The sequence below is a fragment of the Calonectris borealis genome, chromosome 9 (genome assembly GCF_964195595.1).
Source record: "Calonectris borealis chromosome 9, bCalBor7.hap1.2, whole genome shotgun sequence".
NCBI lineage: Eukaryota > Metazoa > Chordata > Aves > Procellariiformes > Procellariidae > Calonectris > Calonectris borealis.
This window is the reverse complement of record NC_134320.1, coordinates 21,416,373-21,429,559: the sequence shown is the minus strand read 5'-3', so window position 1 is coordinate 21,429,559 and position 13,187 is coordinate 21,416,373. Positions and strand designations below refer to the sequence as shown.

Sequence of the window (13,187 nt, the reverse complement as noted above, 5' to 3'; positions counted from 1 at the left end):
TACTCTGCTCTCCCAGGTAAGTCTTCAGATTTGCTACAAAAGATGTAATGCAAGATCTAATCATCCTTTTTGTCTTTACCCTGAAGAACGATACACATCACAACAGCCATACCAAGAAACTCAACAATGAGGTTTTTAAAAATATGTACACACAATATTGCCTCCATTTTTCTCTCCGCCCTTAAGATTTCTCCTTCTTTCTGCCTCAAAGACCTCCTCATCCCTAATCAGGCTCTCTACTGTTTTTTTCTCTGTTTTCAGCAATGCTGTGCACAATTTCAGCCATCAAGTACTTCCAAAATCAAATGTGACGCCTTCTGACAATGCCCTGGGTACAGGAACTACCTTGAGTTTCCCATGTTTTGCAAACCCTAAGGATTAGAAGTCCCCCATGTATTGTGTCAGACTATTAGAAAAGCAGCACTGTACCCTGCCTCTTCCCGCTTTGTTTTTGCTTTCCCTCTACCCATTCTTGCACTTGTCTGCTCTCCCAAGGTACCACATTCAGGTCTATCAAAACTCAATCTGTCCATGTCCTTTAAGGAAAAGGATATCTTTTCAGTCTGAAGAGCAGAATCAAGCTTCAGAACTGAACCAGGCCCCCTCATTTAAATTACTGTACAAAGTGAGAAAGATGTACCTATGCTATAAACATGCTGTCTGCCCTGACAGAAGTGACTAATTCAAGGACCAGAAGTGTCCACTTCCCCTCTCTCCCAACAGCAGGAAATTCTGGTCCCCAAAGCAAAAAGACTACTGTAACTTACTACTGTCCAAATTACTTCCTCTGATGGGTGCAAAAGTTAATGCATATGTATAATTTTATATTACTTAATTTCATACACTTCAGTGAAATAAATTTTCTGTAGACATAACGTAATTTTGGAGGCTGTTCCTTAGCCTCAAGAGCTGGTATCTTCCAGCACACAGATATATAATGGCCAGTACCCAAGAACAGGAGTATTTCACTGACTGGAGCATTTACTCCACACATCATATAGATGAAACTGTAATGCAATGTAACAACTGGAAGACATAACCAAATGTAATAAAATAAAAGGATGCGATTCCAAAAGAAAACAGTGTTAAAGGAAGCAAGCAGATTCCATAACATCAGCAATAGCACTCGCAATGAACTGGCTCTGCATTTTGCATAGATTTTTGATATCCATCTTCTGCTACGGAAATGGAAAACTTCAGCTCTTTGCAGTTATGCGTACTCACCTGCTCTCTCCCCTTTCAGAGTATCCCACACGTTGCAGTTGAAGTCATCATAACCTGCTAGCAAGAGGCGACCGCTTTTTGAGAAGGCTACAGAAGTGATCCCGCAGATGATATTGTCGTGCGAATACATCATTAATTCCTGATCTGCACGTAGGTCAAAGAGTCGGCAAGTGGCATCATCAGATCCAGTGGCAAATGCATGTCCATTAGGGAAAAACTGAAAGTTTTAATTAAGAGACAGGAGTTTGACACCAGAAAAATCCATTGTTCATGCATTATTTCAAAAACGCGACAGGATTATTTTGCCAGGGTGACCAGATAAAGGCAGAATGATTTATTTAAAAAAAAAAAACCTGCATGTTAAAAAAACGAAACACTTCTAGAACAGTATGGGTAACACCTGAATGACTGGAATTCTACCCAGACAGCTCCTGCATGCGGTGTAACAGCAGTCAAAGGGGATGCAACTAACTGCTATAAAATGAAGCAAAACACAGTTACGTGCATCCTGGCTGTGGGCCAGGAAGACCTGGGTGAAGTGGTACACAATGTTCCGTCTTGAGCTGGTCAGCCAGGTTGGCTCAGCCAAGAGAGAAGATTGCAAGCAAGCAATTCAATTTCCAAAAAATCTACTCCAAATCGGAGTCATTCTTACAACAGCCATAATGATTGAAACGGGAATGAAAAGAGCTCAGCACATCTCAGGATTCAGGTCTAAGTATAGGAACTGCATTTTTCTACTGGTCATGCTTTTGGTATTTTCTCAGCCTTAATAATTTTTCATGTTTATCAAAAACAGATGCAGCTTAGACTTAGATTTCATTCCCTATTTATCAGAGCTTGTATCTTGCAGATCAGAACATAGTGTTACTATGACAGAGAGGAAATATAATCCAGTTTATAAATATTACAAAATGATTCCAGGGATGAATATTCAACGTAAGTACTGATTTTAACTTTGCCTCCCAGAATATTTTGCTGAAAGCTCTTTTCAACAGAAAATACCAAGTACACTTTAGTTCAGCAAAAAACTTTAAGATGAGGATGCTTGGCTATTTTGCTTCCTCTCAGTATATTGCATTTATCTACAATTTTCAGTTTTTAACACACTTCTGCACTGCAAAAAGTTTCCCTCCTCCATTCATTGCTTCTTAAAAAAAGTAAAGTCTCAGTTACTGAACAAAAACATAGCTGAAACTATTCCAAGAACACTTCACTGCATCACAGATAATGGCAATAATAATTCAGTTATAAACTAGATCGTAACTTATGAGACAACCTTCTTCGTTACATACAATTTAACAGTCTCTACCCTAACAAAGTAATTGATTTTAAATCAACGTAACCCAGTAGACTACAAGCTGAATTCATGCAACTATAGTCTTTATCCTCCCCCTTTCTTCCCATGTGGAAATACAAATGATCACTTACACAAACTGCATTAATATCTGACACATGCCCTGTGAACGACTGCCTGCACATTCCATCTCGAATATCCCAAAGCTTCGAGGAGGCATCACAGGCACCCGAAACAAAAGTCCTCATATCTGGACTTAGAGAGAGACTCATCACATCGCCAGTATGCCCAGTGAATGTGGTGGTCTGTTGACCAGTTTCAATATCCCACAAAGCGCTGCAGATAAAGTGACAACATTAACACAATGCATGTGGTTATTTGAGAGTTTAAGTTTTGAATACAAATTAAGGCATTGGAGAGGGAAAAAAAAAAAAGGAAGAAAAAAAAAAAAAGACCAACAGAGTTCAAAAACTCACCAAGTGGTGTCTCCTGAGCTAGTGACAATTTGGTTGTCATCTAGAAAGCGACAACAGGACAAGTATCCTAAACCCAAAACAGTTATGTTAGTTTCAGACCCAGGAGCAATAACTGAAGTTTAAAATCCAAGAGCAGTGATTAAAGTTCTCCCACAGTAGTCTATAACCAACAAAACTATTTCACAGTTCACAATGCACCTCAAAGCGAGATTGTTTCATTTGGTGCAATAAAAAACCAAAGCTGAAGCAAGAATATGGCTGACCTGTATGCCCTGGCAACTCTCGGCTCACTCTCACATTGCCCTCTCTGGTTTTTAAGTTGTATATGGAACAGATGTTGTCCAATCCACCACAGGCAACGTAGTTTCCAGACGGTGCGTATGCGCAAGTCATCACCCAGGAGGATCTCAAAGGAATGGCGTGCATCTTCAGAAAGACAGAGCTCGTGAATGCTACGTCACATGTTAGCTTTAATTTTTCACTGAGGTCATTCATATCGGTTAATGAATTATAGCATATTAAACATACCAAGTAGATTGTGTATCATAAGTTGCAGTATTTTGATTTTACAACATATTACAAGCCATTTCGTATTTATACATACATACATACATGGATGAAAAATACCAGTAGTCTCTCGGTAGATACACAGAACTTCAGTACAACATTATTTAATAGCAAAGCTATTCTAAATTTAAAACATTTACAACATTTGTTTATTCTACTTAGATTTCTTTGTCTAATTCTTCTACATCTCTGAGCTACAGGTTGTACCCATGGAGACTGGACAGTTTACAGAAGCAGACCACCACTCCACACTCTACCTAAGCTTTTCTCATTTAACAGCTTTTTTTTTTCCCTTCTTTTTTTTTTTCCTCCTCCTTTCTCTGCCCTCAAAAGCAAAGCACCTGTAAATTCTGAGGTTGTGTATTTCTACAATTTAAAACCAAATTAGTTTCAGAAGCAACACCACACAGGCAGAGAGCAATAGCTACAAGCTACTGCACTAGCAAATTAGAGTGAAAATGTTACATATTACCTAGAACTATTGCGTCTTAGACACAACCTACAATGTATCACTAGGAATCAGCTAGTCATGCAAGAAGAAGGATTATGTCTGAATTAGGAAAAGACTGCTGCTTTTCACTTTTGCCTTGCAACCATACAAAAAATAGACACAAGCCCCCTCAAACACACAAATTATGCATGAATTATTGATATGGATTATAAATAACTCTTACCTTATTTGTTGTATAACTATCCCAAATAATTAATTTTCCATCTTGAGAAGCACTTACTAGTAACCTAAACATAAGCACAAAATAAAACGTTAATATAAAACAAACCAAAAAAATCTCAGAATAGACACACATCATGCATGATTACCAAGTGATTCAGAAATTTCATAATTTAGTACTCTCTGCCTTTTTTTTCTTTGGGGGGGACATTTGTTGGAAAAAATCTGCAAAGATCTATATATTACCTGACAGAAGAATCATGTGTCCACAAGGACTCATGATTAACAAAGGACAAAACCAAACAACTTACTGAAAACACATTTTATGAACTCTCTCCACAGCTGCTTTCATTTTTCATATACTAATATTTTAACTATACAGCTACACAAAAATAAACAAGAAATTTAGGGGAAAATAAATCTTATTTTGAGAGCAGATTCTAGATGTATTTGTTTCTAGACTACATGACAGAGACTAGACCATGAGGCACTGTTAACATCTGACCATCAGTTGCTCTAAAGGCAGCGTAACAAAACTCCTTCCTAGAAGCTAAGTAACTTTTCCCGCTATGTACAAAAGGATCTTTTTTTTCAACGAAATAAAATTTATCCGTAAAGTTTTTAAATCTCTGTTATCACAGAAGTTACATAATTATTCAACATCTTGGAAAATACAATAGCCATCATTCCAAAAATATGCCTTACCATATACCCTCCCTCTGCTTAAATAGACTCAAAGAACTTAGTTAAAACTAAAAGAAGGAAAAGGGAAAATGTCTGTGGTAAGAACAAGCAAAGTTCCTCTCCTTTCAATCAAGGCTTCTCTATTACCACTATGCAATCCTCACTGGTTTTAAAAAGGCAAATATAACTAAAGACAAAAAACCCACCACAGTCGTGGTCTGTGATGCCCCTGCAAGGGCACCGATACCATACCATACGGCTCCCAAAACCTGGTATTAATTCTGAAGTCGACAATCTGATTTCTAACCCTTAAACTGCAGGTTTAAGGATCACTTGTACAAACCTCGAGTCAGATCCCCAGTGCATAGCATAGATTTTGGCTAAGTGACCTCTAAGCGTACGCCTTGTTCGCATTTGAATTCGACCCACTGAGTCCAGACTTGTTGTGATCTAAAAATAAATAAAACAAACCCCTGAGATACTGAGAACTATTTTTAATATACAAGATAACTAAATACATTTGAACTTTGATAGAAAATAATCTATTTTGGCATGCAACATTAAAAAAAAAAAAAAAGGATACTAGTGTACAACCCAGGATTAGGTCCATGCAACACTGAGGAAAACAGATTTTACAGAAGATACACTAACACACTTCACAATGGCTAGACCTGAAACTTCAGAAAGTTTTTTTAAAATAATACTATGTAATACTGAGACTATTTCAGATTATCAAATCTGACAGTTTTCAATTAAAACCAGTGGAAGAAAATCCTCCAATATTTATGGCACTGTTACTTTTTAAAGCATGCAGAACTTCAAATGCAAAATAATTTTCTTCCAAAATACAGCTAAAAGACATTTATTTAAGTCTTTCTAAATATAGTAAACACAATAAACACACTCTATTTAAAAGGTAAACTGGAAGCAGGACCTATTAAGACGGTAGGGGTTTTTTTTCACTGGTTGGGTTTTTTTGCTGTTTTGTTTCTTTATTTTTTTTTTGGTGGGGTTGCTTTGTTTTGTTTTAAATAACTGTATAAATACACAGTACATTTCAAAGGCTTCTTTCACTTTATTCTTTCAGTTACTAAACAGGAACGTTAGTCATAAATTGCAGGGAATTTTATTTTTTTATATATCAAGTAACAGCCTATACACAGAATCAAGAACATACCTGAGCAAGAGTTGTGTCACTACATGCTTTCCTTGCATCCTGAAACAAAGAACGGAACAATTTGAATCTAAAAGGCAACACTGAGCATCAACTGAGAGAAAGTGTCTAAAGGAAAAATAACTCTTAAGCTAGACTTCACCACACTCCAAAAAGCCACAAGCCAACAACAACTTACATGCCAATATGCCTTCTGTCACCCTAATATGTTTTATTGTCTAAGGAATCTAAAGCGCTGGCACACAAGCTGAGGGGTACTGCAGGAAGAAGGACTTAAGAATGGCCATGCCCCAGCAACCTTTGAGTCTCCCTTTCTACATAATATGCGATTCAAAGGCATTTGGAGCCATCCTGAAGTCCTGGCGCCTACCCTCTTCCCTGTACTCCTTCCTTGATGTGGATGTGCTTGCTCAGGGTGTGCTGAGCACCAAGGGAAGAACCGATCCACCTGAAAACGCAACCAGATATTATACATGATCAGTAAGCTTTGCGCTACATGAGGCTCTTGCATTAAGCCCCTTGCCATCACAAGTGTGACCATGCTAGTTACGAGAGGCAGGATGAAAATTTACAGGCAGGTTCTGGAGAGCAGGACAGACAGCAGGCTTACCAAAGCTTAAGCTGCTGATGCGCTTCATACAAAACGAACGAAAAAAATAGTCAACTAACACCCTCATTCATTTTATGGAATGGATGGTGCTCAGGTCCCCATATAGACACTCCATCTTTTTTTCATTATTTCAGAGTCTATGGGCATACGACTTACTTTCTGCATATTGTTCAACCCTACCTAGAAAACAGACTTTACTTTCATCTGTATAATCAGAGTAACAGACTGGACATCTGACACAGGCAAGCACCACTGAGCCGAGTTTGCAACACTCCGATTTTGCAAAACCTGGTTTCAGTTACAATAGCGATTGCACTGCACTCCTGCAACTCAGAGTCCCGTCTTCAAAAAACAAAAATAGGCACACAGTCAGCAACCACTTCTGAGAAGCACGGTTTAAAATAATTGGCTTAAAATTAGACAGGAACTCTATAGCACAAGTTAAAGATAAAACTATCAACAGCAGTATTGAAGGATCAGCCACAAGACCCTCTCTAACTCCCTGCAGTTCCTCCAAATTCCTTCCAACTTCTGTAACCAATGAAGCAGGCATCCCACAAATGACAGATGGCCGCCTTCACCACCAATTTGTGTGTCCCCCTGCCCCAAGAAAGCGTTCAATCTGTACACTAATGGCAATGTCCTCTTTGAGAGGAGGAACGGAAACATTTACTCGCACACTTTGGAACTGCATCAACACATTCAGACTAGGATCTTAAATTTTTCAAGCTCTTGCTTGAGAGTTACTTGACATTGCAACTTTAACAATTTTTTAGTACATGTTTACTTTGACCACCCTTTATAGCCTTCCTCCCAGAAAGCAAGCCTGAGAGTGGATTAAATCATCTCAACTTATTTTTAACATGTCTGAACTGTAGAAATATTTATAAAATGTTGACGTCTGGAATCAGGAGGGGTTTAAAATACCAGAGCAGCAAATCCCCTAGCACTCAGGACATTTCATCCACAGGAAGAAACACACTGGATTTTAAACAACTTTAATTGTTTAGTTTAGTTGAAATATTTGAAGATGTTCAACATAAAATTAATTCTGAATGCAGTTTGAATGAAACAAAGCAATTTTTCTTGAAGAAAGAGCTATTAGCAACACCTATACTTGAGGCCGTCTAATACTTGCCATATGATTGGCAAAGTTGCAGGAAAAGCAAAGTTTCAACAGGCTATTTTAATTCTCACATTTTAACTGTCATTTCTACATATGCATCATCGTAACAGAATCATTAGTGTCATAACATGAAAAAAGCTCCTCTACACAATTCTAGATTTTTCTCAGTTCATGCAGTAGACAATGCAGAATTTGTGAGAAAAATCTATCCGCTCAATGTGCAGCCCCCACGATTTCCTAGCACACATACTTAAGATTTCATTTTCTTCCCGAACTATATGTATTTTTTAAAATATAGTGTCTTACTTGTTCAAAATGTCATTCAACTTCAAATTACACTGTGCCAAGTATGCAACACTTCCAAAAATCATATCCTGAATTTCAATTCTCAAAGTGAGGACACGCATCACATGGGAACTTTATTATAGACAGAACTAGGAATGAACTTTAACCATAAAGCCATCCTGCTATCTAATAGTTCATTGTTCACTGATGTTTCAAACTTCCTGCACTAAAAATTCATGCAGTCTTATTTCATCCCTCCAGCATAGTCTATCTGTGTACAGAACAGAGCTACAGCTGTAGTAACTGCATGGGGAGGCAAAGGTACATCACCTAGATATTGTGTAAAAAAAACAAAAACAAAAACAAAACAAGAAAAAACCCACAAAACGAAAAATCATTAAACATTTCTAAAACACTGCAGACTACAAAAAGTCCATTGGGAAATTGACAGCTATGCATCACAGTTTATTCTACTCTAGGAAGCTGCTAGGTACAATCTTATCTGGAACTCACTTATAAACACAAAGGTGATTTTTTGTGATTGTATCGTTAGAGAAAGTATTGGGCAAAACCCAAGAGTTGTAAACAACTAAGATAGCAAATTGCTAGCTATATATAAAACATCAAATCCTGTTAGTGACCTCACCTCTTTTTAGGAGTGCATCAAAAATAATTCCTGAAAATTACCAGCCCGCCAGATATTCTAGACACTTTAAAAAAACTTTTTTTTTTTTAGGTCCTATATCTATCCTCTTACCCATCCCAAACAAAACACCTATTTAGAAAGAAAACTGTGCAATGATTTAATAAGCAAGATAAATAGTCACCTATACAAATATGAAACCGAATTATTTGGTCAGAAAGTTTCTTGAACATTAAGTCATCAGGAGCATTTTTAATTGCATATTAATCTGAAGTTAAAATTAAGCATAAAGTATCCAACCCTGCACTCAGATCCAAAAAGGTAAACACTAATTGCCAATGCTGAGCCAAAAGACTCCAATGGCAATAGCCATGGTTACTCGTGGTTACTCCAGTTACAAGTTTGGGTGACAGAGTTACAAGGGAAATGTTAAATCGACCTAAAGCCACTAAATGGAGTCCTTATACAAAGGGCCAATCAGATTTTTATGCTCCAAAACTAAAAAAGCAAACATTCCTGCAACACAGTCTAGCTCTCTTACTTGCCTGATATCTCCTTCTTCACATGATACAATTTTGCATAAAACCACACTGATTGATTACTAAGACTGAATTAAGACTAACTGGCTCACCCCAACATAATGTAATGAGAAAGTCTTTACACATCAGACAGAGGAAGAACTGAAAAATTATGTATACCTTTTATTTGTGCAATGCTGTAATAAAGCTTAAATTTAAGAAAACATATTTTAAATTAAAATTTATTTGCATTCCTCTACAGAGCTGCTAGAAGGGATACCCAGTGCCACAACACTGACTGATCCCCGCCTTGTGTTTCATTAGTGTATTACCTGAAAACGACAGGACACAGAGCTCGCCTTGGATGATACTGAATGAGCAGCCATGAAAGGAACATTTGCCCCCAGCACAACTACTACGACACGAAGTGTGTTTACCGCATGGCTGACACTAATAAGCAGCCTAATGTGCACTGCACTAAGCAGCAGACCAGCACAAAACAACTGCTGCCAGCAGATGCCATGCTAAAGAACTTTGTCAGTGTGCATGCAACATATCCTAAGAAACCTGTAGTCTTATCTGATAGGAATGTTTGCAAATAAGGCATTCCCATATAAATCAGATTTATGAATACTTCATGTTTAGGAAAAGGAAATTTTGATGAAGAATAAACAGATTTTGAAGACCCTTATTATATTTTGTACTTTTCTCTTTACTGAAAACTGCATCACTGAAATATACAGGCATGTCGCAACAGATTCCTGGTAAACTGACTTTGGGCATGACAGCTCATGCTTGGTTTATCTTCAATGAGTAATTTCAACAAAAAATTAGCACATATGGGGGGATCCGCATTTTCAAAAAAAAAATTCAACAGGAAGCAAAGAAATAGGGCTTGTAGAAATGACATCCACCCCAGAAGGTTTTCTCTCACACTCCATGCTTTGACCTGCATGCTTATCAAGAGTGGCGGCGCAGTGGTCATTTTTAGCCCAGAAACAAGCTTTTCTAATACCCTTAACCCCAACTTGTCATGCCTAGGTTCTAGAATTTTGCTACTCCCTTTTTTTTTTTAAATCCAAAATAAAAAATTTGTAGACACACATACATCCCTAGTAACAAAACACAGCAAACTCCAATAGGAAATAAAACATTTTGTTCAAGAAATATTATTAATGCATTTCATTATACCAATGGCTTACTTTTCTGATTTTTAAACAAATATTCTGAAAATATTTTAAGCTCTGCACAACTTAAAGAGCAGCAAGTAATAGATGCGATCTTTACACTTTAAGGAGGAACTTTATCATGAAAAATAAGCAATTAGCAATTCTTACTCTGATTTGATTTCGCAGTTGCTCTGCCTCCTGCCGTAACTGTTCCAGCTCACTCATCTTCAGTCTCTATTTCTCACGCTCCACTGGTGAAGAAAACCTGCCAATAAAAGGGAAGAAAAATAAGTTTCAGTATCACTTTCTCTCCTTAAAAAAAAAAAAAAAACGAAAAAAAAAACCACCAAACCCAACACCAAAAACCCCACAAACCTATATATATTTATTCTACCTTCAGAAAGACTTCCAAATAGATACTCCCTTTAGTACACTGTCTAATAAATTTGGCAAGACCTAAGTTATTTTAATTCCTGAATTACCATGGAAAGCAGAATTAAATGAAGTATATTTTGAATATAGAAGCAACAGTCAACAGAACCACCCACTGTACTTTAAAAAACTGTTACTGAATGCATTTGTAGCGCCCCTCTTCTCACCCACCTGGAAACCTCCGTCAGTCTTCACCCCAAGATGGCAACAGAGAGCAAAGACTACAGTGGTCACCTTAAACATTTACCTTTGAGCTCAACAGTGCCATGATACAAGCACCTCTGCACATGACATCCAAGGCAGTTTTTGTTTTAATTAGAGAGGAAAATTCTGAATCCTAGACTACAGCTGAAATAGCAGGTTTTCTACAATTTTTTTCCATATTTTCATTGGGCAAGGTACGATGATGTTTTCATTTCAAAAGCACCCGCACAGTGAGAAGGGATAGTAAAGACCAAAACATCCCTAAAAGCATCCTCATGCTGGTACAGCCCACAGCAGCCTAAAACAGTTCTCATCTGAACAAGGACTCAAAGCAACCTTAATAAAAAGAAAAATAAACGGTAAGACCACATGCAAGCACACTTCCAGGTTGGTAGCTTGCTCACAAACAAACCAGGCACTTGTTTGTATTTTTTTCGTGATGGAAAAAGCACACCAGAAAGGTGGTGGTGGTGGTGGTCCCACTACATTATCTAAAAAGCCCAAAACACTTCTAGCTTACAGAAGAAGAAAGACGAAAGTCAGACTACTACTCACAAAATGAAAATTGAGGGAGGAAGGAAAAGAAGTGAGGAGAAGAACCTATTCAAATATTATTCTAAGCTTTTTATTTAAGCATGAGAGACAATACAGTAGTGTCCCCCCAATTTAGTCTACTGAAAAATGGTGAAAAAGGGGAAGAAAGGTCACAGCGTGTCTGGTAAGTTGTAGACCTCTAGGGAAACCCCTTTATTTGGTCTAGCTACTTTGTAGTTCAGTAGTGATGTGCTTTAAAAGACAGACTCTGGAAGGCTTTTTTCCATCTATAAAACATGACACTTCATAGACGTGAAGAGTGAAAGGTTTTGGTTCAAAGTAACTCACTAATAAGATAATCACCCTTGGACTAACAGCTTACACAAGTGTTTGAGAGCTATGAAACTTCTCGTTACTCAAGAAGAAAAGTATATCTTCATTTTTCATCCATCTACTCTTTTTTTCTTTCAATCTGAACCTCCATACTTTCCACAGATATCACTGCAAAGTCCATTTCAGAATAAACCCACAAACACACACAAATTGGATCAACTCCAAATCAAAATACATCCTAACCGGTAAAGGCACAGTGGTGACTTAGAAGGTCTAACTAATATTTTCAGCTATACATAAGCAAACTATGAAGTTCACACCTTTCCCTTCCTTAAACCTATACTCTGTTCAACTACAAAGACATTATAATCCATATGTGAATATTCTAAGTGACTACTTTATTTACCATCATCTTCCTATTTCAGAAGCCCAGACTATTTAATATTGCTTAATGCACAGCAGGCATAAGTCATCAACACTATGTCCGATTTCAAAAATCGAGCACTAAAAACTGTAATCGAGCATGCTAATCACATGCCTTTATAGTCTTTGAAGTTTAATTACAATTTTAATATATTTGATTGGATACTATACCTCTACGAAATACAGCCCCATCTGTACTTCCAACAGTGTCAAATTATCCTTTTTAAAATGTTTTCCCTTTTTTTGTTCTAGAACCTACACAAAGGTAACACAGACAAAACAATGGGCTCAGATGTCTAAAGCAAGCCAGCCAATCTGGCTGCCAATGTTTCAGCAGTCTTGCGTGCTATTTTTAACAGAAGATAAAGATTCCTAACAGAGAAGCTGATGTACCTCTGATTTTCTGAGAAGGGAATTCAGCGTCTGCCCTGTGATGTGCCACACTTCAGTGCTCTGTAAACAGTAACTTCAACACAGAGAATAATTGATTATAAAGAAAGTGACATTACTATTCAGCTGGAAGCATGCATGGCTGGTCACGAGTAGCTAAAATCAGGGCATTTTTTTTATTGATAGGTAAAACCATGAGCGTATTAGAAAATTAGTTGTAGCATTGCACTGGCACTCAAAGACCATCAATGACCATGCTACGCTTCAACCATAAAGTCAGTGTTAATGACTTTAATGTCATTCATATCAATACTGTTGATCATTATTGCCATTTCTGTATCAAGCTGCACCAGCAGCTAAACAGCTGTTAAACTTAACAGCTTTAAATCGTGTACCTGTATAAGTTCCTACACGGACATAATCCAGCT

The 13,187-nt window shown here is 37.4% G+C and overlaps 1 protein-coding gene across 11 annotated transcripts in view; it reads right to left on the bottom strand.

Annotated features, from left to right (window-relative positions):
• The window catches only part of GNB4 (G protein subunit beta 4), a 77,974-nt gene that overhangs the window by 5,051 nt on the left and 59,736 nt on the right, over positions 1 to 13,187 (bottom strand). For 10 of the 11 annotated variants that reach the window (XM_075157363.1, XM_075157359.1, XM_075157364.1 and 7 more), the window contains 8 exons: positions 10,612 to 10,708; positions 6,096 to 6,134; positions 5,262 to 5,368; positions 4,239 to 4,302; positions 3,261 to 3,423; positions 2,998 to 3,064; positions 2,656 to 2,857; positions 1,225 to 1,441 (listed from right to left, as the gene is read on the bottom strand). In XM_075157363.1, the coding sequence (XP_075013464.1) occupies positions 1,225 to 1,441; positions 2,656 to 2,857; positions 2,998 to 3,064; positions 3,261 to 3,423; positions 4,239 to 4,302; positions 5,262 to 5,368; positions 6,096 to 6,134; positions 10,612 to 10,668 (916 nt within the window). In that variant the 5' untranslated portion in view covers positions 10,669 to 10,708. The remainder of the gene's footprint in view (positions 1 to 1,224; positions 1,442 to 2,655; positions 2,858 to 2,997; positions 3,065 to 3,260; positions 3,424 to 4,238; positions 4,303 to 5,261; positions 5,369 to 6,095; positions 6,135 to 10,611; positions 10,709 to 13,187) is intronic. The other variant, XM_075157366.1, reaches the window with a different exon arrangement.